The sequence below is a fragment of the Amblyomma maculatum genome, chromosome 8 (assembly GCF_055883805.1).
Source record: "Amblyomma maculatum isolate TAMU_Amacu chromosome 8, ASM5588380v1, whole genome shotgun sequence".
NCBI classification, from domain to species: Eukaryota; Metazoa; Arthropoda; class Arachnida; order Ixodida; family Ixodidae; genus Amblyomma; species Amblyomma maculatum.
In genome coordinates, this window is record NC_139351.1 from 122,756,299 (window position 1) to 122,777,877 (window position 21,579).

A 21,579-nucleotide genomic window follows, 5' to 3' on the forward strand; every position below is an offset into this window, starting at 1 on the left:
GCATCTGTACGTGCACTCCACAACAAAGAACACCAGCTAGCCGATAGGCTGAGCTTAGGAAAGACCGGGTTTCTCTTCAACAGACCACTTCTGCGGCACCTTGTCTAATTAGGTATGCCCCTTTTGCTAATGGCAGTGCTTGCTTGTTTCAATTAAAGTTTGAGCAAGATTTTGATGCGGTACTTCGCAGTATCGAGAATTTGGCTAGTACTCGACTTATCAGGAGACCAGCATATATGGAAGGAGCATGCGGTTGCTGACGTGAGTTAGGGTGTCGTTTGGAGACATTCAGCGAGTGCTCCTTAATACTAGTACTCAGTGGTACCGTCTTGAAGCACACCAGAACTGAAGCATATAGTATTGCTCCTCCCCCTCCTCTCGCGTTATATTTGTTCTAACTTTCTATATATATATATATATATATATATATATATATATATATATGAATGGTAGCACTATTTGTACAAAGCAAATATATATATATATATTTGCTTTGTACAAATAGTGCTACCATTCATCCCATTTCCTAATTCATTCTAATTAGTTTAGGTTCCATAGTGAAAGCACTGTACTGGTACCTACCAGTACAGTGCTTTCACTATGGAACCTACTTTTGTATTTATTTGTTATGTACGCAATATTCTCATGCTTGCAATGAACTAAACTTTAACTTGAACTTGGCTTAGAAAGTTTCGGTTCATACTGAGCTGAGGTTATATCAGCTCCATATGTAACTTATAACATGCGGTTGCATTGGTGTGAAGTACATGTCACTATTTCCACTTGCAGCGTCAGTTGCTCAACCAAACTGTTTGCTTCGTGCGTAAGAAGCCCATTTCTCTTGAACAGCTGACGCTCTATGAGAAGACCGAGTCATGGAATTCGTATGTGCCGCACCTTCAAAGGAACATGAACACGCGAATCGTGCTACAAGATAATTTTAAGTGCCGACTTCATTTTTACTTTTTTCTTGCATTGTACTCAGCCGCCTGTTTTTCTTATTTTCACTGCTATATGTGACCGTATATGTTTTATTCCCTTCCTGCTGCGTGCAGTGATCCCCGGAAACTGTTGTTTTTCACATCGGCAGACAAACCGGCAAGTTGTTTTTGTACCTGTTTTTGCTGAAGGTACCACCTGTACAGTTTCCTGAACGCGCCTCGAATTACTGAAAGGACTGAACGCAACACGACAGCAGAAGGCATGGTGCATCGATCGTGTGATATTATATAGCCAACCTATAGTTGACAAGTTGCAGACGTGCGCACGGTTCCGAAATTTCAGCCAAACATATGCGCTCAGAGTTTGATATGTATTTCGATGCTGCGCCCAAATATCCTCCTTTTATTTTCTGTTTACTCTAGCCGACAAAAGGCCTCCTGAGAACAGTCCCTACACCGAGTCTCGAAATGAGCGGTGAAGTCGGCGCGGAGCCACCCCCTCAGCTGCCTAATTACGGCTCCGATTCGCCCAACGACCAGCAGCAAGAATTCCCCCACGAACCCAATGGGGAACTTTCGGACACCCAAGAGAATAAACGCACAAGTGACGTCAGTGTGGTCAGCCGCGTTCCTACTTGCCGTCGAGTAGCCGAGATTGTGCTAATGGCCAGGCTCGAGATATTCCTGGCACTCTACATGGTCGCCCGCAGGATTAGCTCGACTGCAGTCCAGGACTTGCTCATCTACAAGTCCTGCCTCAACGATCTCGCCCTGAACGCCAGCGTGTGCTCCCACCTGGACGACTTCGAAGAGTTCAAGGACATGGCAGAGAAGGCCGCCAGTATGACCAACATGATGAGAGCCGTCGTCCTGCTCACGCCTTCAGCGGTGATCGCCATCTTCGTGGGTCCCTGGTGCGACAAGTATGGTTACCGGACGCCGCTCGTGACCGCCATGTTGGGGTTTCTGACCAGCACCCTCTTGGACGTTGTCACCGTGTACCACATGGCAATGCCACTCTACGTAAACATCCTGACCTCCATTCCAGACGGCTTGTGCGGCGGTCCCATCTGCATCATCACTGCCGTCTGCAGCGAGGCGACGCTGCTCACCAAGGACAAGCGGAGGCGTGTGAGGTTCTTTGCCATCAGCGTGACCATGTCGTTGTCTATGCCTCTGGGCAGCTACGTCGGCGGCCTTCTGTACGGCCACTTCGGCTGGGCGACGGTGCTCTATTCGACGTTCGCCATCGCTGCTCTTGGACTGGTGTGGGCTTTTGTGGCCGTTAGGAACCTCGTGAGGCCCGACCACGCTCAAGACAGTCTGTCGCTTAGGCTTCGCAACTTCTTCCAGCTGCAGAACCTGACCGAGAGTATCAAGAGCGCGATGAAGCCGAGGCCCAACAAGGGAAGACTGCAGCTTTGGTGTCTCTTTGGAGTCATATGCTGCGTCATGTTTGACCTGGCATGTGAGTATATGTACTTTGATGGAGCGTAACGGCGCTTTTCAAAACTTCGATGTCACTTGGTGACAGTAGTACTCACAAAGCCGAGCAGTGCGAGTCCCACGCGCTACGCTGCTTTTATTAAGGCATCGTTCGCATTAATAACTCTCTACTGGCTATAAAAAATATTCTAAAGCTAAATGCAGTTTTAGTAACTCGCTCCGTACCTCGACTATATAATAGTGCCCTCTATAGACGTGAAAGTATTGTCAGGATAATTCAGGGTGTCAGCTCTCTACAAGGCAAACATAAGAACAATCGTTCGATATACTGACTACACGAATGTTACTATCAGTAGATAGATAAAATCACGATGCAATATATGCACATGCAATGTGCAATTTATAAAACCAACAAAAGGAGACAGGGTATACCTTCAGGCCACTGTCAAACTTTTCGACAAGAGGGTATGTCCTTTTCGTCGTGTGCGCGCTACAGCGCAATTCTATTGGCGAGAAAAAACAACAACAGAAAAACAGAGATGCCCGTAAAAAAGAAACGGGTCCAGATGAACGAAAGTTGCCCTGTCGAAACGTTGGTCACATGTAAAACGGGAAAAACCGAAGAAATAGAAGCAATACAGGCACTGCCTCTTTTATTTATGTTATTATTGTTTCTTGCACTCAGGTTCATAACTTGTTGGCCAATTATTTTTGTCATACATCGCTCCTTTTTGCTTACGAAAAAGCATTTGACTCAGTTGAAACATCGGCGGTGATGCAGGCATTGCGAAATCAGGGGGTAGACGAGCCATACGTGAAAGTGCTGGAAGATATATATATATAGTGGCAGCACAGCAACCATAGTTCTGCATAAAGAAAGTAACAAAATTCCCATAAAGAAAGGTGTTAGGCAAGGAGACACAATCTCCCCAGTACTATTCACAGCTTGCTTAGAGGAGGTATTCAGAGACTTGGAATGGGAGCAGTTAGGGACAAGGGTAGATGGAGAATACCTCAGTAATCTGCGATTTGCTGATGACATTGCCTTGCTAAGCAACTCGGGGGATGAACTGCAAATAATGATTGATGACCTAGACAGGAAAAGTAGAAAGGTAGGCTTGAAAATCAATATGCAGAAGACTAAGGTAATGTTCAACAGCCTCGGGAAGGAACAGCAGTTTACATTAGGTAGCGAAGTACTGGAAGTAGTAGGCGATTATGTCTACTTAGGACAGGTAGTAACCGCAGATCCGGACCATGAAAAGGAAATAACAAGAATAAGATTGGGATAGAGCGCATTTGGCAAGCACTCGCAGATTATGACTAGCAGCTTACCGGTATCGCTCAAGAGGAAAGTATACAACAGTTGCATCTTACCTGTACTCACCAATGGGGCTGAAGCGTGGAGGCTAACCAAGAGAGTTCTACTTAAGTTGAGGACAACCCAGAGGGCTATGGAACGAAAAATGGTAGGGGTAACATTAAGAGATAGGAAGCGTGCAGAGTGGGTCAAAGAAATAACTCAAGTTACCGACATTCTTGTGGAAATTAAGACGAAGAAATGGGCATGGGCAAGACATGTAGTGCGAAGAGAGGATAACCGATGGTCGCTTAGGGTAACAAACTGGATTCCAAGAGAAGGAAAGCGTAGCAGGGGGCGGCAGAAAGTTAGGTGGGTGGATGAGGTTAAGAAGTTCGCGGGGGTCAAGTGGATGCAGCTAGCACAGAACGGATTAAGTGGAGAATTATGGTAGAGGCCTTCGCCCTGCAGTGGGTATAGTCAGGCTGATGATGATGATGATGATGCTCATTTTTGCATCCTTATTCGCAGTTGGAAGGTGCTCGAATGTAGCACGAATGAGCCTATGCGCGCTGCTTGACGTGCTACTTACGCAGTCTGTGATGAAGCTAGACCTGCGTCTTTAATTGCCCATGTTCACTACGCCGCCGTAAAAAAGGGTGCCATGCTCGCTCATATGCGTAAGGAAAAAGAAAAGCACTGAGACCTTTGCTTGACACAGTAATTGAGAAAAGTGTCTAGAGAAAATAATTTTATACCCAAGAAACTTAATTGGCCAAACGCTCTCGCTGTGTTTTCTATACTACCACCAGTTCCCCCGAAGTATAAGACCAGAGTCATTCTTGTGCAGTTCTGTCAACTTGTTTCAATTCTGTAGTGAATTCATTTGAGAATTTCACTAAGGAACAGTAAGGGTAGGGGAATGTGCTTGTGAAATCTAGTTTGAATTATTGCGGTATTTTACAATGGGATTATCGGCGAGAAAGCATCACTTAGGTGTCTGATGGCTAATTGGAATTAGGAAATAATTTTGACTGATATTACGCTCCCAAACGACACGAATGGTTAATTTACGGCGACAGGGTAATATGCGGTAAGTAATGCAGTATCATGATACATACATAAACTGAACGCTTAGTTTTGTAAAGGCAGCGGACTGATGCTCCCCTCCCACGCGCTATAAACTTTGTGCTGCCATAATTTCCATCGTGTACTGTGCGATGTCAGTGCACGTTAAAGAACCCCAGGTGGTCGAAATTTCCGGAGTCCTCCACTACGGCGTCTCTCATAGCCTAAGTTGCTTTGGGACGTTAAACCCCACAAACCAACCAACCATAATTTCCATCCCTGCTCTCCCTTCACTATGTACAGGTATATAATATGACGTCACATATAACCATGCAGGAGAGGGCAATGCGCACGTGTGTTCTTTGCAGCCATGGGCATCGCGTACTTCTATGTGCGCAAGATGTACTCCTGGTCGGTGTCGTACTACTCGACGGTGCAGTCCGTCTCTGCCGTGGTCGGCCTGGTCCTCAACACGCCCATCATCTACCTTTTCGTGAAGGTGTTGAAGATTAGCGACCCCGCCATGGCGCTGGTCGGCATCTGCTTCGCGACCGCGCAGATGATCATCCTCGGGCTCGCCTACGTGGAGTGGCTCTACTACCTACGTGCGTATACTACGTTTTGCACATTCCGGTAAGACAGCTTCGTACCGGATTGAGGTTATCAGGATTCAGGAAGTGCACCTGTCAACGCCAAATACCAAACGAAGATCCGGAAAGTGAGCATGGGTTGCAAACTGCATCTGCCATATGCGCTGTTAGGTTATGAACCGCAGCATATCTACAAATATACTCCAGAAGAAAAGCATATTATATAGAGCATTATATATAGCTAGTACTTACCTGCAGTCTAAGAAAAAGGTTTAAGATCAAATATGGGGAGATTGCTACGGGAATGAGACCGAATGAGAGTACTGTGGTTTTGACACGAAAGTCGAGTTACCGATGTGCAAGCGCACATAAACAAGCGGGGGATGGGTGGGGGGGTATGGCACTGTCGTAACAAATGACACGGATTCGCAAGTACTTCCCATCCCCCCTGCCCCTGGACGTCAAGAGTGCCGCCACGACGTAGGCCGGCATAACCCGCGTCCAGTACCCCATCTCCAAGAATACCCCAAAGACCTCATTATCATCATCATTCGCAAGCCAATAACTGTGTGTTAGGGTAAGCATTTGGATTCCGATGAAATGAACACACAGCCGAAGAGTTAGAGCACATTCAGGTGAAGAGACGGAACATTAAGAAAGAAAACGCCTGGAAATAGCGGCCTTGCAGTAGACGTCACCTAACGCGATGATGATGATGGTGATGACGAATTACCGAAGAAAGGCTCCGCTGTGATATACGAGGCGTCCAGTGTAATAGCCGGTGACTGTTTGAAGGGGTCCTAAAACACTTTCCGTGCTTGGGTTGTATTACATCTCACTTGCTAGATTGTGTTCCGATGAACATTCGAACGAAATAACTCACTTCTACAAGAGAGCCCACAATCACGTTCGAAAGTTGCCAGACTCTCTCCTTCGACTTTTTCATTGGCTCTTTCTCTTCCGTGTAAGGCTTCTATACGTATTAACGTTTTCGAAAGGCTAGCGTGGCGTGACATGGTCTATAGGGTCACGAAGAGTCGGACACGACTGAACGACTGAACTGAACTGATTAGTCAGCTTCCTGCATACGTCACGCATATATTATGCATCAAAAGTTTTCAATATCAATGACTACTAACTTTTGCTTAATACAAACAAAAATTATGGGTGTACATGAGAATTTTTTTAAAATATTTTTGCTTTGCACTTCCGGTCTCATGCGGGCGGTCAGTCACTTCGGGACTTTCGCGAAAGATCGCCTGTCGCCGTTGCCGTGGCGGCCGCAGTTTTGGTGTTTGTAGTGCGCGTTTTGTCTGTATACGTTTTCCTTTCTTGCATTTCCTACGTAACAACGGTTTCGAAGTTCACATACGCGTCGGCAGTATTACGACCCCAGTGGCTCTGTATCCCACGCACCGCGCCGTACGTGGAGCAATTTTTCGGAGGCCCCACCATCACTGATCACGCGTCAAGACCACAACATGCACAGGTAAGTAATATCCACCAGGCCCAGCATAGTGCTGGACAAACAAATATTTCAGACACGTAATGAGTAAAAGTCATAGCTGCCAGCATCCTTGTAGTGCATCGTTACCGTCGCGGCTTTAGACAATTCCGTCTACCCCAACCGCTGTGTGCTCTCAGAGCTGTGAAACTGGGCATGAAGTGTGCATTTTGTCTAGTTGAAGTTTTTCTCCTAACTTTTAGTCAGTTTTATTTTATATATTTTGAATTGGGGGGGGATGGCAGCCCTCAGCAGCAACGTGTCCTCCGCTGCAGGCGAGCGCTCCGGCGCAAAAACGCTTTGCCTGGACAGCGTCACTGACGCATTTACTTCAACAGGGTCACCTTGCCGAACTGCGAACGCAGAAACACAATGCGCCCGTGTACGCAAGGATCACGGCGCTCTTCAACCAGCTCGAAGTGAACCGACCGAACATGGAAAGTGCGTGTGAGCGCAGCCACTACCGTTCCGTTCCCACTGCCGTTACGGCGTTCAACTGACGCTCAACTGAACTGCCGTTGAAAACTCCCGTGTAACAGGTGTTGTTCCTTACCTGGGTCGGCAGCGCATAGTGCGAATCGTGCGTCGGCGTTGGCACGTTTGGGTCCCTTATATCGGCGCCGATTCCGGGTTTGCATAAAACGCTACCCGGCCAGTTAAGCATACCAGTGTGTAACTTATTACGAGATAAATTTACCGCACATGCACCATGTGGCGCATAGAGAGGTGCAGCGCACCCTCGCCGCGAGTTTTTTAGAGAGAACGCTGCTCACGCACCGTCTTCTCAATCGTATAGTGGAACACGTATACGCCAATCCTCAAGCTCAGCAGAAGCCTTATATCGTCACCTTTCAAGGGGTTTCATCCTTTGGGACGTCCTACGGGCTCCGCCATGCGAGTGAGAAGCAGAAGTGCAGCCTGCATGTATGCTCTAATTTTGCAAAGACGGAAAGCGGTGCGCTCGTTGGTCTACAGACGGCGTCGCGTTTATGCGCACCTTCATGACTTTACGCGTAAAATATGCAGTAAAATAAAGCCACGAAACTGAGCAGTAGAGAGAAGGAAGGGGAGGGGAAGAGGCGGAGAGGAAGAGGACATCGCCCAGACATTCTACCTTTATTGTTTCCCAGCCGGAGATGTGTCAGCGATAGGTCATGGTGCTCACAATCCCCTACGTGAGTATATACTCACGCCGAGAACAACCAGCATAACATTCACTGATCAACATTTTGGATACGGGAGATCCCGATCATAATAGAGTATACCCCGCCGCCTATAATCCTCTAAACCTATCCAAACATCATGGTCAGCGAAGAAGGTTAAGCCGGATGTCATTTCTCTCCGACCGAGGTTACTGGAGCACAATGCTATGCCACGCCGGAAAGAGGCGAAGTGCGTCATCCGTGATGCGCCACCTGCTTCCGCCTGGATGCCGTGGACGCATGATTCAGAGTCGGAGGAAGTTCGTTGACGCTCATGAACATTTATCGTCGGCATGACCCTGTAATCATGAGCGCGCCTTTGCCGTTCTGTCCACAAGCGCTGCTACAACCTACAGCTCCCTCACTGCGGTACCTCACAAATACATGCATCAATCAATCAGGGGCGAATGCATCGGCCACTCTTGGAAGAGGGAGGGGCGGCGGTCCATACGTTTCTTGGACTTTTTTTTTTTTCAGAAAAGAAGAAGGGGGAGGATAGGCAAGGATTCCATATGTAACATTTATCGTTTGAGGGACGGGGTGGGGAGGTATGCGGAGGTCTGCATCCTCCTTGAATTATTGCATGCGGTGGTAATGGACGAGATGGCGGTATACGACAGAGACGAAGTGCACTGAAATAACAGATAAGGCAGTAAGGGGAGCGGCATGAAATTTCTTCAACCAGGTGTAAAGAAAAAGATATGCGTTCCAGTACTCGCACTTTTTTTTATTTTATTCTCTCTCTACACTTCATAATCTCTCCACACTTCATAAGATGAAGGTATCCCCTGAGCAAGAGCCTTTGCATTATTGGGTACAAATAAACCCGAATGCAGATAGTCGGCATTTTATTTTTAATACAATTTATTCGTTCATAATAGGCCTCGCAGGAAACACCAACATAGCTAGGTTATTTTGAGAATAAAGTTTTCATGGTATAAGTTTAAGAGCATACCCTTTTGCGGTGAACGTTATGTATACACACTCTCCTGCTATATCCCACGATTTCTGTGACGTCACAGCGCTATGGAGTTATTCATGTTTCCTGTCATCACCGGCACTGACGCCGGAAGCCTGACTGACATTCGTGACACAGCTAAGCCTATATAAAAAAAAATTAGAGGGCCTTTTAGGTGTCTCTTAAGAGGAGAATGTCGAAAACTTACACTTCCTATCCTATAATTTGCCTCCCATCGTTAGCCTCTTGTCGGCATTCGTTGCAGTGCTACATATAATTATAATTAATTTACAGGAAAGGAAAGGCGTAGTATCTATCACACTTTCTCCGGCAAGTTTGAGTTTAGACGGTACACTATCGCTCCTGTCGAGTGGCGTTCCTTGGCGCGCGTTGAAGTGTGGCATTGCAGATGGCAGGGACGCATCCCGCCTCGGCCAATCAGAACGCCGCAAAAGCGGGACACACTTTGTCCACGACAGCATGAGCCATTGAAGGCTTTCGCCTTAAAAGACGTTCTATGTATTAGGGTTTATTTGCAAAGACCGCGGTCGAACTTCCGGTACGTGCACGCGTACCAAGGGCAGAGCACGTGCCTATAGCATCCGAGATTAACGTGAAGCCCCCACGATTGGTAGCTTCCGCAGAACCTTGAGCGTCGGCTAACTTTTCATTCGATACTTTCCAAAGGGATGAATTTAGTGAACCAAGGAACGGCAAATTTTCCAGCTATACTGCGATCCCGTTGACGTTGCGCAAATCAGTCGGCCAGGATTTCGTTAAGTGACGAGTGGCTTGTTAAGAAACGAGCGGTCGAACCGAGGGGGTGAAAGTGCTCCACAGTGTTATCGCACATGCATTGTTCGCGATCGCGGTGAATGACGTTACTGATTATGACTGGCCTTCTTTTGTATTTGCCCGCAATGGCCTCTTCAGACGTGAGGGAGCACACAAAACGTGAATGCTGGCGCTAGCAGAAAGCACGTGCTTCACTCAAGAGTACATTGTTTGTTATACCTATTCATTCGAAGCTTCGGTATTGCTGCTTCGATAGTGGCGACTGCACATACTCGCGTACAAGGACACCGTCACGGGTCTCTGTGCTTAAAATAGTGTAACGGGCAAGAGCCGAACAATGGCTTCGAACAGTCTGACTTTGATATATATATATATATATATATATATATATATATATATATATATATATATATATATATATATATATATATATATATATATAATGGAGAGAGAGAAAGAGAGAGTTGAGGCAGTAGTGAGTGCACTATGAACCAGAACTGATAAAGTAGGTTTACGCACGCTTCAAAATATGACTAGGTAGATTTTATTAACGTTTCAACTGGGGACCAGTCTTCATCAGAATGAGTAAAGAATTTTATATATATATATATATTGGTACCGACGTGTCTAACTTGAAAAATACATTGTTCTGAATTTTTACCTTTCCTATAGTTTGATAAGAGAGTAAAAGAAGTAGGAAGTATGCATTTTCGTAATTTGTAGGTATTGTAGGCAGCAGGCAGGCAGCTCTGGTTTGCACCAATTTTAATGAATTAATTGCTACTACATACTAATATATAAAGGTAGACGACGAGTTCTAGTCCTGGCTAATGACTTTTTTGTTTTCGCCAACAGTCGATAGTCACACGGTCCAGCAATGTTGACGACGACTACTATCACCGGTTGCGCTGACAGATACAAAGATTTCGCCCACATATGGAACCAAACACGAACATAGCAACACACAAAATAGGAACTACGAAAAAATGCAGGCTATACGCTGCGCATGCGTTGAAAAACAAAACAAAACAAAACAAAAAACAAAAAACATGCACTTCGCTGTTTCACATAAATGCGTTAACATTTTGATAAAATTGAAAGATAAATAAGTATACGTAAAATAACCTAGCAGTGGCAATGGCTCACAAACGAAAGACCGAGCTGGAAATAGGCGACGTACTTCTAAGCTATTTTCACGCGCAAACCGTTCGCCTTTAAATGGTTAATAATTTCCTTCAAATTGTTAATAGTTCATTCAAACCAGTAATAATTTTTACTTGCTAAAGCAACATGTGTGCTGCACAACTTTTAAACACCGTGAAATTTTGTTCGAAATGAAATCCGGCCTAGACCAATTCCCCAAACGGAATTTCTACGAAGAAAAATCGTCGGACCAAATAAAGTAATTCCTAATTATCGAGATTTCTAAACATTCTGACGTGCATGTGGGACGCCTTTGGGAGGTAACAAAGACAGAGATAACGTATGAAAGCTGCACAGAATATTGGCTGCCCGGGATGTCTCTTTGAACTTTCACAGAGTGCCTCGTGGGGCTGCCTTCCTTCGTGGGCCAGGTTGGCATCCGTACTCACCTCTCCAAGCTCGTGGCAGCCGACGAAGTGGGTGAGTGACGACACGCCTATCTGAAACCTCGTGGCTCTCCATATCTTTTTGCGTCCTTTACACCCATACATGCGTGCTTCCTAACACGTCTACTCGCGATGAGATGTTGAAAACACTGTTCACAAGCACACACGAAGCCGACCGATATTTATACGTGCGTAATGCTATATCATTTAGATCTCCAACTCCAATACCCCGCGAACCTCCTTACCACCCCCCCACCGCGGGTCAAAGCGTCTCAATGCAGGGTGGCAACAGACCATGCCTTACAGAACAGCAGCAGAGTAGTGAAGCAAGTATCAAGTAATGAAGCCAGAGGAATGGCCAAACGTACGGAATCGCAAGGTAAAATAAAGTGCAAGAAGCAAAGACTCCACCGACGATTAAACGTGACGTACAAAATGCCATTCGCCCATTCTCATTGCAAACTGTCAAACACCGCAGAGAAAGTGACAGAAGAAGGAAGGAGGGCGGGATATCGGATGTGATAAGAAGGAATGAGGTACGATTTCAGTTTCGTGGAAAGCAGACTACACAGAAATATACGCACGACGCGGTATTCCGTCAAGGTCTGAATTACAGCGTGGCACAGTTCAATCAAAAGCCGAACTGCTTCGCCGCCGATATCAGCAACGCATCTGCCTCCAGGGTGCACAAAAATTACGAGGGACTTTAGCGACTAAAGTAGTGAAAGGCGAAAGCCCGAGTGCAGCATTCTGATACGCAACTGCCACTGATCAGTAATTAATTGGAAATTAGCTAATTAACGATTAAGCAGAAAATTAATTTATTACTTAACAATCAATAATAACTAATTAGGTAATTAATGAAGTACTTAATTAGTCATCAATTGATAATTAATTAGTAATTGATCATTGATTGACATGTGTCCATATAAGCCACGCATTCGCGCATACTGTGGTGGTGCTCTGTGATTGGCCGAGACCTCTATGATGTCATCCCACCTCGGCCAATCAGAACGCTGCAAAAGCGGGACACATTTTGTCCACGACAGCATGAGCCATTAGAGGCTTTCGCCTTAATATACACCGATGCATCACACGCAGGACTGCAAGGAGTTACCGCATTGTACAGCTCCTGCCATCCACAACTCTCGCGCAACATATTGCGCGGATACATGCACCCCGCTTGCCTTGAAGCTTCAGGCGATACACAATGCAACTGCTTCACTTTCACTCGTACCAACATTTGATATTGTTCATATTTACATCGACTCCCTATCCGTCCTTAAGCAGCTGAAGGCTGTTCGGCGCGCATTCCAAATTACACGATCCATTCACCAGATCTGGAAGAAGAAATACCCCTGTCATGTGCGTATACACTGAATTCGCGGCCATGCTCGCAATAATACATAATATTCGTGTGAATACAAGGACACACCTTGACACATCAGACAACCAGCCACCTTCCCCTCTTCCCTCAGATCCGTTCCTGTCCCACGTTTACCATAAAGGAGCTTTGCGCCAACGAGCACGCGCTTTAATTCCTGCGTGTTCGTACCCTCTCTCCCGCAACCTCACTCGGGAGGTATTTTGTGCGCGGATTCGGGAAGGGGCGGTTCTGACCCCTTCTGTGTGCGTCATTAGTAGCGTGACAAACAGCTCCAAGTGACCGACAAATGCCCGCATTGTAGTGCTTCACCGGAACAGTGCGATATGAAACACCTGCTGTGGACCTTCCCAGCTACGGCACCCGTGAGACAGTGAGTGCTACCTAAAGTGAAACCACGACGGTTCAGGTCCCATAAAAAAAAAGTGACAGATAGTGCGCCTTTCCTGTCCTGTAAACCAATTTCTAACGAGAAATCATTAGCAGGCTATGAAAAAATCATGATAATTGATGATGATGGTAATTATCTTTAATAAAATGATAATAACAGCGGTAAATAAAAATAGAATAAAAAAGTAAGGACAAAATAAGAGATACAAATAAATGAAAACGCGTAAAAATAGATACGTAATCGATATTCGATCAGCAACTTTCTCGCTTCGAGTTATTGATCAATCTGATCTGCTTGCCGTCCTGGTTAGCTCGTACATTCCGACATCGTTGTTTGTACTGCGCGTGAAAATTTCATTGAGAGTGTAACATACGTTGCAGAGGTGTATCGCGCGCAAAAAGAGCAGCCGCAATGGATGGCTGTTCTTGAAGCTTGTTAGATTGAAAACAAATTTAACTGCGCCAGGCCTGCCTGTTTTAGCAGTGTCTTGTATTGTTTGAATTGTTGTCTGAGAAGGCAATAAAGAAATGCAGTGACTAAGTTTTTCCTTTCAGCGTTCTGCATCACCCTCGTTCATGCGATGACTTAATCATGTGACGGATGAGAACTTTTTGTCCACTTTTTCCAGTAAAAATATTCACCACCGCCTTGTTGCAGGCAAGATATTCTCACTGCTGGCCTCGTTAGAATCGGTGGTGCCCATCGCTGGAGAGGTGCTGCTCACCACCATCTTCAACTGGTCCATCAGCTTCCTGCCCGGGCTGCCTTACCTCGTGATATCAGTCATCACTTCCATTGCCATCGGTCTCACTGCGTACGTTATACACCAAGCGGTGTACTACTGAGTTCTACTGGTCACTGATGCCAAGTGTCAATAATTGCGCCACACTTCGCAAGCATAAAGTACAGAAGCTTAACCCCGGTTTATGTTCGCGGCTTATCTGAGTGCAATTCCCAATTTCTTAAAGTGCCTACAGAAAGACGGTCTGAAACATGGCGCGTCACCGATCATTTTTTTTTTAACTTTTCCTGCCAACGATCTACACAAACTTCCTACCAAGGTAATGAGTAACGACATAAGAGACTTCTAAAACGCCGCATGGTAACTATGGCAACTGTAACCGTAGGGAACATTTGGCTGGCTGACTTATGCGTAGCAACGGTTGAAACGGCAACGCGTTACCGTTTTCACTTTACGGCTCTGAATTTACTGACGTACCCTTGTAGAGAATCTAAATTTCCACCACGCGTTTTTATTCGGAATAGAGCGCAATACGATAGTATACATTAATGATCCCGCGGAGTTCACTTCACCAGTAAAATAATTTATCATTAAGCCGCTTTTTTCGTGCAGTTTTGGTTTCAGACCCTGAGCGAGGGCTGTGACGTCCTAGACATTGTTTGGTCACGTGAGTGATTAAGAAAATAGATATAATATTTGCTTATTCATTTGTGTGTGTGTGTGTGTGTGTGTGTGTGTGTGTGTGTGTGTGTGTGTGTGTGTGTGTGTGTGTGTGTGTGTGTGTGTGTGTGTGTGTGTGTGTGTGTGTGTGTGTGTGTGTGTGTGTGTGTGTGTGTGTGTAGATAAGATTAGCAGATTGCCCGCACCAGCGGGCTATCTGCCTAATCTTATTTCTGTCACGAATATGCGCTGAGGATCTCCAGGTTTCGTCACTCAGTGAGAACTGCTTACAGCATCGCCAAAGAATGCATGTTGCATTTGCATTGCAAATGGAAATGAAAAATTAGCATTGCATTTTCTTTCCTCGCAGGTACGTGACCAAGGTGCATAGATACACCATAAAATACCAGGACATGTCCAAGGCAGAGGTCTCCTCGGGGCCAATCAACGACTGAAAATAGCCGGACTGCTCGACACAGCTGAAAACCGATAGAATAAGGCGTATTACCTGGACGCACCCAACGGCACCTGTGCATTTACGACGTTCGCGACAGAGCCTACCTAAGCACCGAGGGAGCGCAGGCGAGCGACGACCTTGTGCACCTTCGCGACTTACTTCCTTCAAAGGACCCACGTCAGCATCGAGCGCACAATGGATTTTCACGCGTCCTCGGCACGTGCCAAGTGCTCCGTGTTATAAGAGACTGATCAACGAACGAGAAATCATTAAAACTAGTCTATGCTAGTGAAATATTTACTTCACCAGTGCCGCGTCTCAAGCGGTTCATCTTAAAGCAGCGCGAAAACACGAGACTAAAAGGAACAGGAGACGTGAATCCAATCCAACTCGCCCAGTTTTCTATACTCTCAAGCGGTGACGGCCTGAAAGTAGTCTGCGACTCGCAATGATGTCAGTCTTTTGCTTGGTGACCCGAGTAGGTGACGTCATTGGGCACGGTAGGTGATCGTAGTAGCAAGAGTACGGTGCAAGAGCCCGACAGCGTGCCAACAGTGAAAACCGATGGCCGATCCTGGAAATCATTGCTGGCGTTGGCAGCAGGAGTTCTACCCTTCCACACAGACTCATCCATCGGCACCAGCTGTTGCCTTCAGAAGTGCTCTTCCGCTCGTTACTCGGTCTATAATGTGTTGGTCAAAGCCTTCAAGAGGAGCCATGACACCACTCTCTTCGCGACACGGTGCTCTCGTGGAGACGCAACTTCGCCCGCGCTCTCTGGTGACGCTTTTTATTCCAAGCCATCAACGAAAGACAACCGTGTGCCTTGAAGCCAGACCAGGACACTGCAACAACCAGTGTGCTGTGTAAGAATGCGACCGACAGAACATGCATATCGCTGACGTAATCATTCTATAGCTTGCAACCTCACTCTGACGTCCATGCATGCCGACCCTGCGCGAAGGTGTAATGAAGCAGATTGGGCTTTCATTCTATAGGGCCGAATAAAGTGCACCAAACGAGCTGCTTAAACTAGCCGTTACAATTGACACGAGCAAGGCGTGCAATGTAACTGCGAAGCGTGAGCTTAATAGAGAGATTTAGCTTACCGTGATCCGCGATCCGCCACCGTGACTCTCTACCGCGCGTGGGCGAGGCGCTCAAGCTGATTGGTCCCGACGCGGCAGGTCTATGTGCCGACATCCAGTATGTGGCGCCATCTATCGGCGTCAAGGGGGGTCTGGGCATGCGCAGTGGAACGCGCAGTGGCGGATCACGGTAGAGGATCACGGTAGCGGATCGCGAATCACGGTAAGCTAAAAATAGCAGTCATATCGCGGACCGCACACCGTGTACCACCGCTGCTGTGTATGGTAAACGTTACCATACTCATGGCACAATTCCATGACGAGCAGGCACTCCGAAAGCAAACTGCCATCCGTAGACGGTTGAGCGCGCTTAGTTCTGCCCATAAAAGTGAGTAATAGTCTAGTTGGAAGTACGTAATAAGTGTGCGCACGGACCGTTCACTGCACTGCGTGCGCTGTACATATGCGCAAACGTGACACATATAGTTGGCTGTGACATAGCCGCGTCCGTCAAGTGCAGTTTACAGTGGCGCCATGCACCTATTGACAAGAAAGTCAAAGCATATGAGCTCTTGGTTGCAATTTTTTTTTATTTGTAATTACTCACAGGAAGAACGGTTACACTGCCAGCGGCGTCTATTCCAAGAAGTAGACAAATTGAAGAAAATGTAAACGTCGACAAAAGCTTGAGAATGCATGCCGTTGCTATGACGACATCAACAGCACATAGTTAGGCTTAGCGGCTTGAAAATCGTCAAATTAATGATTGCTGCTTATATATGTGTGTGTATGTACTTTGAAGTGTTGTCATACGAGCGAGTGAAATAAAACCGAACGCCACCTTTCAAAGTAGGCTATCGCATCGACAAAGACAACGGCGACATGCATATATATAATATATACTTGTTTTCAAGCGGGCGGCCAGCGCGCCGCTATGTTGTCAGCGCAACCCGCAACGTGTATACGCCAGGATTTGCAGCGCAGTGCACCCGTAGACGCGCCGAGATACGTAGCATTCTGCATTCTGCGCATGTGCATTCGTTACCCGCATATCAATGCGCACGCAATGTTACTGCGTCAGATAGTGTTTAAGTATGCTCACTATGAAGAAAGCCGTAGTGATGGGTTCCGGGTCGATTGCTATGACATGGTGATTCTTTAAATGCACTGACGTCGAACAGCACACGTGTACTCGCAGATTTCAAAGGCGGGCGCAAACTCGGTCTCGTAAAGAACGCCAAAACTGTTCAGGCACCGCAGCCTTAGTGGTCACATCGCTGGTTACCGTTAGCTACCGCAAATGTGGCTGATTAGTAACACATTCAAACAATAAGAATTCTTTAATGGTAAAGACAAAAATTTGAAATGCTTAAACAACGACAATTTTTTTCTTTTTTATGGTGGTGGTGGTGGTGGTGGTGGCGGGGGGAGGGGGGGGGTGACATAGCTGAGCTCAATGGGGAAAATGCGGAACAAAAATATGACGTGTCGGACGTCGATCGAGTGCCTTAATTATGAAACAAAAGGTAGTATTTTCAAAATGTTGCGCAGGATTTGCTTATCTCCCCGAGCTGGCTGTGATGATAAAACAAAAGCCACATTAAATCCCTATGGCCTTTCGACTAGCGTAGCATGTTCGACGCACGTCGAGACCTCGGCAGTGCAAATGCTGTGCCGGTGGTGGAACTTCTGTGCTCTCACGACACTATTATAAGTACTTTCCAAATGAGCGTTGCGTCTGCTCCCAGCTCTAAGAAACCGCGTGATGTATGCACGGCTCCAATAACAAGAAAATCAATGTCATCACTAAACATTTAATTATTTCTGATGTTTCGATTATAACATACGTAGCGGTGTTGCCTGCCGACACAAGGAGAAATAACAAAAAGCAGTGGAAGACTGACAGTCCCATATGACGAAGAGAGATAAATACAGTGTGTTCCACAATTACTGCCGAGCTGTAGAATGCTACTTTCAGCCACACGGCGGAATCCTCGCAGCTCAAATTTTGTATGGAAATGTCACTTTGTCATTAAAATATTTTTTAATACCAAATTTGTTTGCGGTACCTGCCTGATTCAATCAGAGAAGGCCAGATGTTCTTATCGTATGCGGCGGCGGCAAAGTAAAAGAAACCACTACCCCAATGCTAAAACTGGTGGCGCCATGTCGTGCAACAACCTTCGATCGCCTTTCGCTGTGCTGTGATAGAGTTGCTGGAAACAGTACAAGATGGCGTCTCTAGTGTTAGCGCAGGGGTAGCGGCCTCTATTGCATCGCCGCCGCCGCCGCATACGATGGGAACGTCCGACTTCTAATCGAATCAGGCAAGTACCCCAAACAAATTTGGTATTAAAATATACTAACGACAAAATTCCACTTTTGTGCGAAATCTGAGCTGCGAGGATTCCGCGGTTTAGCTAGGAGAAGCATTCTACAGTACGCCGGTAATCGTGCAACGCGCTGTAGAGTGACTTACAGCTATGGCTATGTGAATTCTTGGTAACTGTCTTATTAGAGAAGGGAGAGGGGCATGAACGCCAAAAACGAAACAAAGTTCAGAAAATAATGAGATCAGCATCTTGGCGCCTCTTTTAAACAGCAACTCGCCCAACAATGCTCTTATAAAAACAGACTGAAATATCCGGAGCCCCACTATACACTCAGCAAATCACAACAAACACTACTTAGGAAACTTCAAACAAATACGTGCTTTAATTCGTATAAGCTAGCACAATGGTATCCAGGCGAATACAGCCCCTCATGTTCACTTTGCGGTGACCAGTGGGCAGATCTCGAACACATCATGTTTAAATGTGAAAGCATGCATCCGCCGGAGGGCCTGCAGATTACCAATTCAGAACAGTGGGAGGCCGCATTGCTTAGCTCTGATCCAAGCCGGCAACACGCCATCACGGCTTGGGCCAAGGAGGTCGTCGAGCGCCATCGAGCGATGACCACCCCTGGGGCGGCTTGAGGAGAAGCGAACTCCCACGAAGAAAGAACTTTCCTAATTCTCCTCAATAAAGTTTCCTCCTCCTCCTCATTCTACACGATAGGATAGATGCAATAAAACTTGAAAGAAAAGAGAAGAAATTGAGAAAAGGCTTGGCTGGGAATGTTTGCATGCAGACATCGCCATCGCTTTGGCTGGCATGGTGGCTACAACGAGCGCTTGATTTTTCAGGTGCTCGTGCTCGCGGCCACGATCGTGTCCGTCCGTCTATAACGCTTTAGTTTGACGACGTCATTAGTGGTGTAGTACGTTGTCATCATCGTCATCAGCCTGACTATATCCACCGCAGGGCGAAGGCCTCTCCCATATTTTCCCACTTAACCCGGCCCTGTGCAAGCTGCATCCACTTGACTCCTGCGAACTTCTTAACCTCATCCGCCCACCTAACTTTCTGACGCCCCCTGCTACGCTTTCCTCCCCCCCCCCCCCCCCCCCTGGAATCCAGTTCATTACCCTAAGCGACCATCGGCTATCCTCTCTTCGCACTACATGTCCTGCCCATGCCCAATTCTTCTTCCCGATTTTGACTAGAACGTTATTTCTCTGGCCCACTCTGCACGCTTCCTATCTCTTTATGTTAACCCTACTATTTTTCGTTCCAAGGCCCTCTGCGTTGTCCCCAATTTAAGTAAGAATCCTCTTCGTTAGTCTCCACGTTTCAGCCCCACAGGTGAGTACAGGAGTAGTATGTTGTACATTCAAATAAATAATGACATCAGTGGAGTAGTATATCGTACCTTGGAAATAATGACATCATCAGGGGTGTAGTATGTCGTGCCTTGAAATTAATGACGTCATCAGTGCTGTAGTATGTCGTATCTGTAAATTAATGTCATCAGTTGTGTAGTACGCCGTGCCTTGAAATAAATAATGACGTTATCAGTGGTGTAATACATCGTGACTTGAAATGTGTAACTATGACGTCATCAACCGTGACGTCACACACAGACAAGTCTAACCACCGGAAGTGACGTCATAACGACGCCACATCCGGTCATGACGTCACGACTAGCGATGACGTCGCCAGACGATTCATGCTTCTGCGAAGCTGACACGGCCAGGCGTTCGATCCAGGTGTCCGTGCGGCGCTTTTCTTTTGGCGCTTCCTCGAACACCACACCACACAGCAGTACAGCAGGCCTCAGCGGCATTGTTTCAAATTGGCTTACAGGAAAAAGGCGCAGTATCTGTCACAATTCTCCGCGAACACCTTTTCCGAGCCGTAAGGAAAATGAGAAGGCGGGAGTGAAAAAAGAGAAAGCGGTGCCGTACCGGAGGGCTTAATCGGACCACCGCGCAACGGATGCTTTCGCCTCATCACACTTTAGCAGTTCAAAGTGCCCCCTAGGTTATTTATTAATTTCGATTAGAATTTCCTTTCTTTTATTGCTGCTTGCTTATGTCGGATACAACTGAAGAACACAGCGCCAAACATCTTTCAAATAAGGCCCTCCAACCCCTGGCCGACTGTCGTGACGTTGCGGCCGGTTAATACATGGCGCCTGCGTGCACGCCTACACTAAGCAGGGACCAACGGAGGCTGTAGACAGTTGCGGTACTCCCCTGATGGGGCTGGGACAGGTAGGTCACCGCCGCTAGCGGCGGGGCTAGCCTGCCACATACTTTTTATCTGTTGTAGGCCGTCATTGCACCCGCCACCGTTTCGGTGGTGTACGACAGCTGTTGTTGCGGCGCGCGTCTTTCTCCCCCTCTTTCTTTTCTTTTTTCTCTATTTTCTCTTCTGTCTGCACGAGGCAGCGGAGGTGGCTCAGCTACAGAGCCAGTAGCAGGCCCGTGCATTTTCTTTTCCTTCTTCCTACAGCCACAACAACAACAACAGAGACCAACGCTGCGCTACCACTAAGCAGCGACTGATGAGCACCGTGATGAGTGATGAACCACTCCGCACCAAGCCTGACGCTAGGCGTCAAAATTGCGACACAACACTCAATATTCCTTTCTTTCTCTCTTTTGTTCTCTTCCTCCTCCGTTTTCTTCTCCTTTTTAAGTAATATCTACGGGGTCTGGAATATCTGAGGCCGGGTTTTAAAAAGCCTATGCGAAATCCACTGCACTATTCGAGCTGAAATATTCGTTCACAAAGTAGCAAAATATGGTCTACGTTATTTGATAAGTGATTCAACATCGGTACTTCTCTAGGTTTTCCGGAATCGACGAAAAACTGCTCTCGGCGGCGTGCGCAGTTTTCGCAGAAGAGAGCCGAAAAACTGCTTTGACATGGTGCGCCATCTGTCGAGCAGCGAGACAAGCACCATTCCGCTGCTCGACAGATGGCGGACCATGTCAAAGCAGCTTTTTGGCTTTCTTCTGCGAAAATTGTGCACGCCCGCCGAGAGCAGTTTTTCGTCGATTCCGGAAAAATATACGCAAGTACCGATGCTGAGTCACTTATCAAATAACTTAGACCATATTTTGCTACTTTGTGAA

The 21,579-nt window shown here is 46.7% G+C and overlaps 2 protein-coding genes across 4 annotated transcripts in view; one reads left to right on the forward strand and one right to left on the reverse strand.

Moving 5' to 3' along the window:
• Nucleotides 1-16,059, forward strand: part of LOC146182424 (putative peptidoglycan muropeptide transporter SLC46) — a 34,297-nt gene extending 18,238 nt beyond the window's left edge. The window contains exons 2-6 of the mRNA XM_084577516.1: nucleotides 1,365-2,409; nucleotides 5,124-5,360; nucleotides 11,344-11,427; nucleotides 13,826-13,982; nucleotides 14,941-16,059. Coding sequence (XP_084433642.1) covers nucleotides 1,365-2,409; nucleotides 5,124-5,360; nucleotides 11,344-11,427; nucleotides 13,826-13,982; nucleotides 14,941-15,025 — 1,608 coding nt within the window. The 3' untranslated portion in view covers nucleotides 15,026-16,059. The remainder of the gene's footprint in view (nucleotides 1-1,364; nucleotides 2,410-5,123; nucleotides 5,361-11,343; nucleotides 11,428-13,825; nucleotides 13,983-14,940) is intronic.
• Nucleotides 1-21,579, reverse strand: part of Cln3 (CLN3 lysosomal/endosomal transmembrane protein, battenin) — a 119,376-nt gene that overhangs the window by 42,770 nt on the left and 55,027 nt on the right. The window lies entirely within an intron of this gene.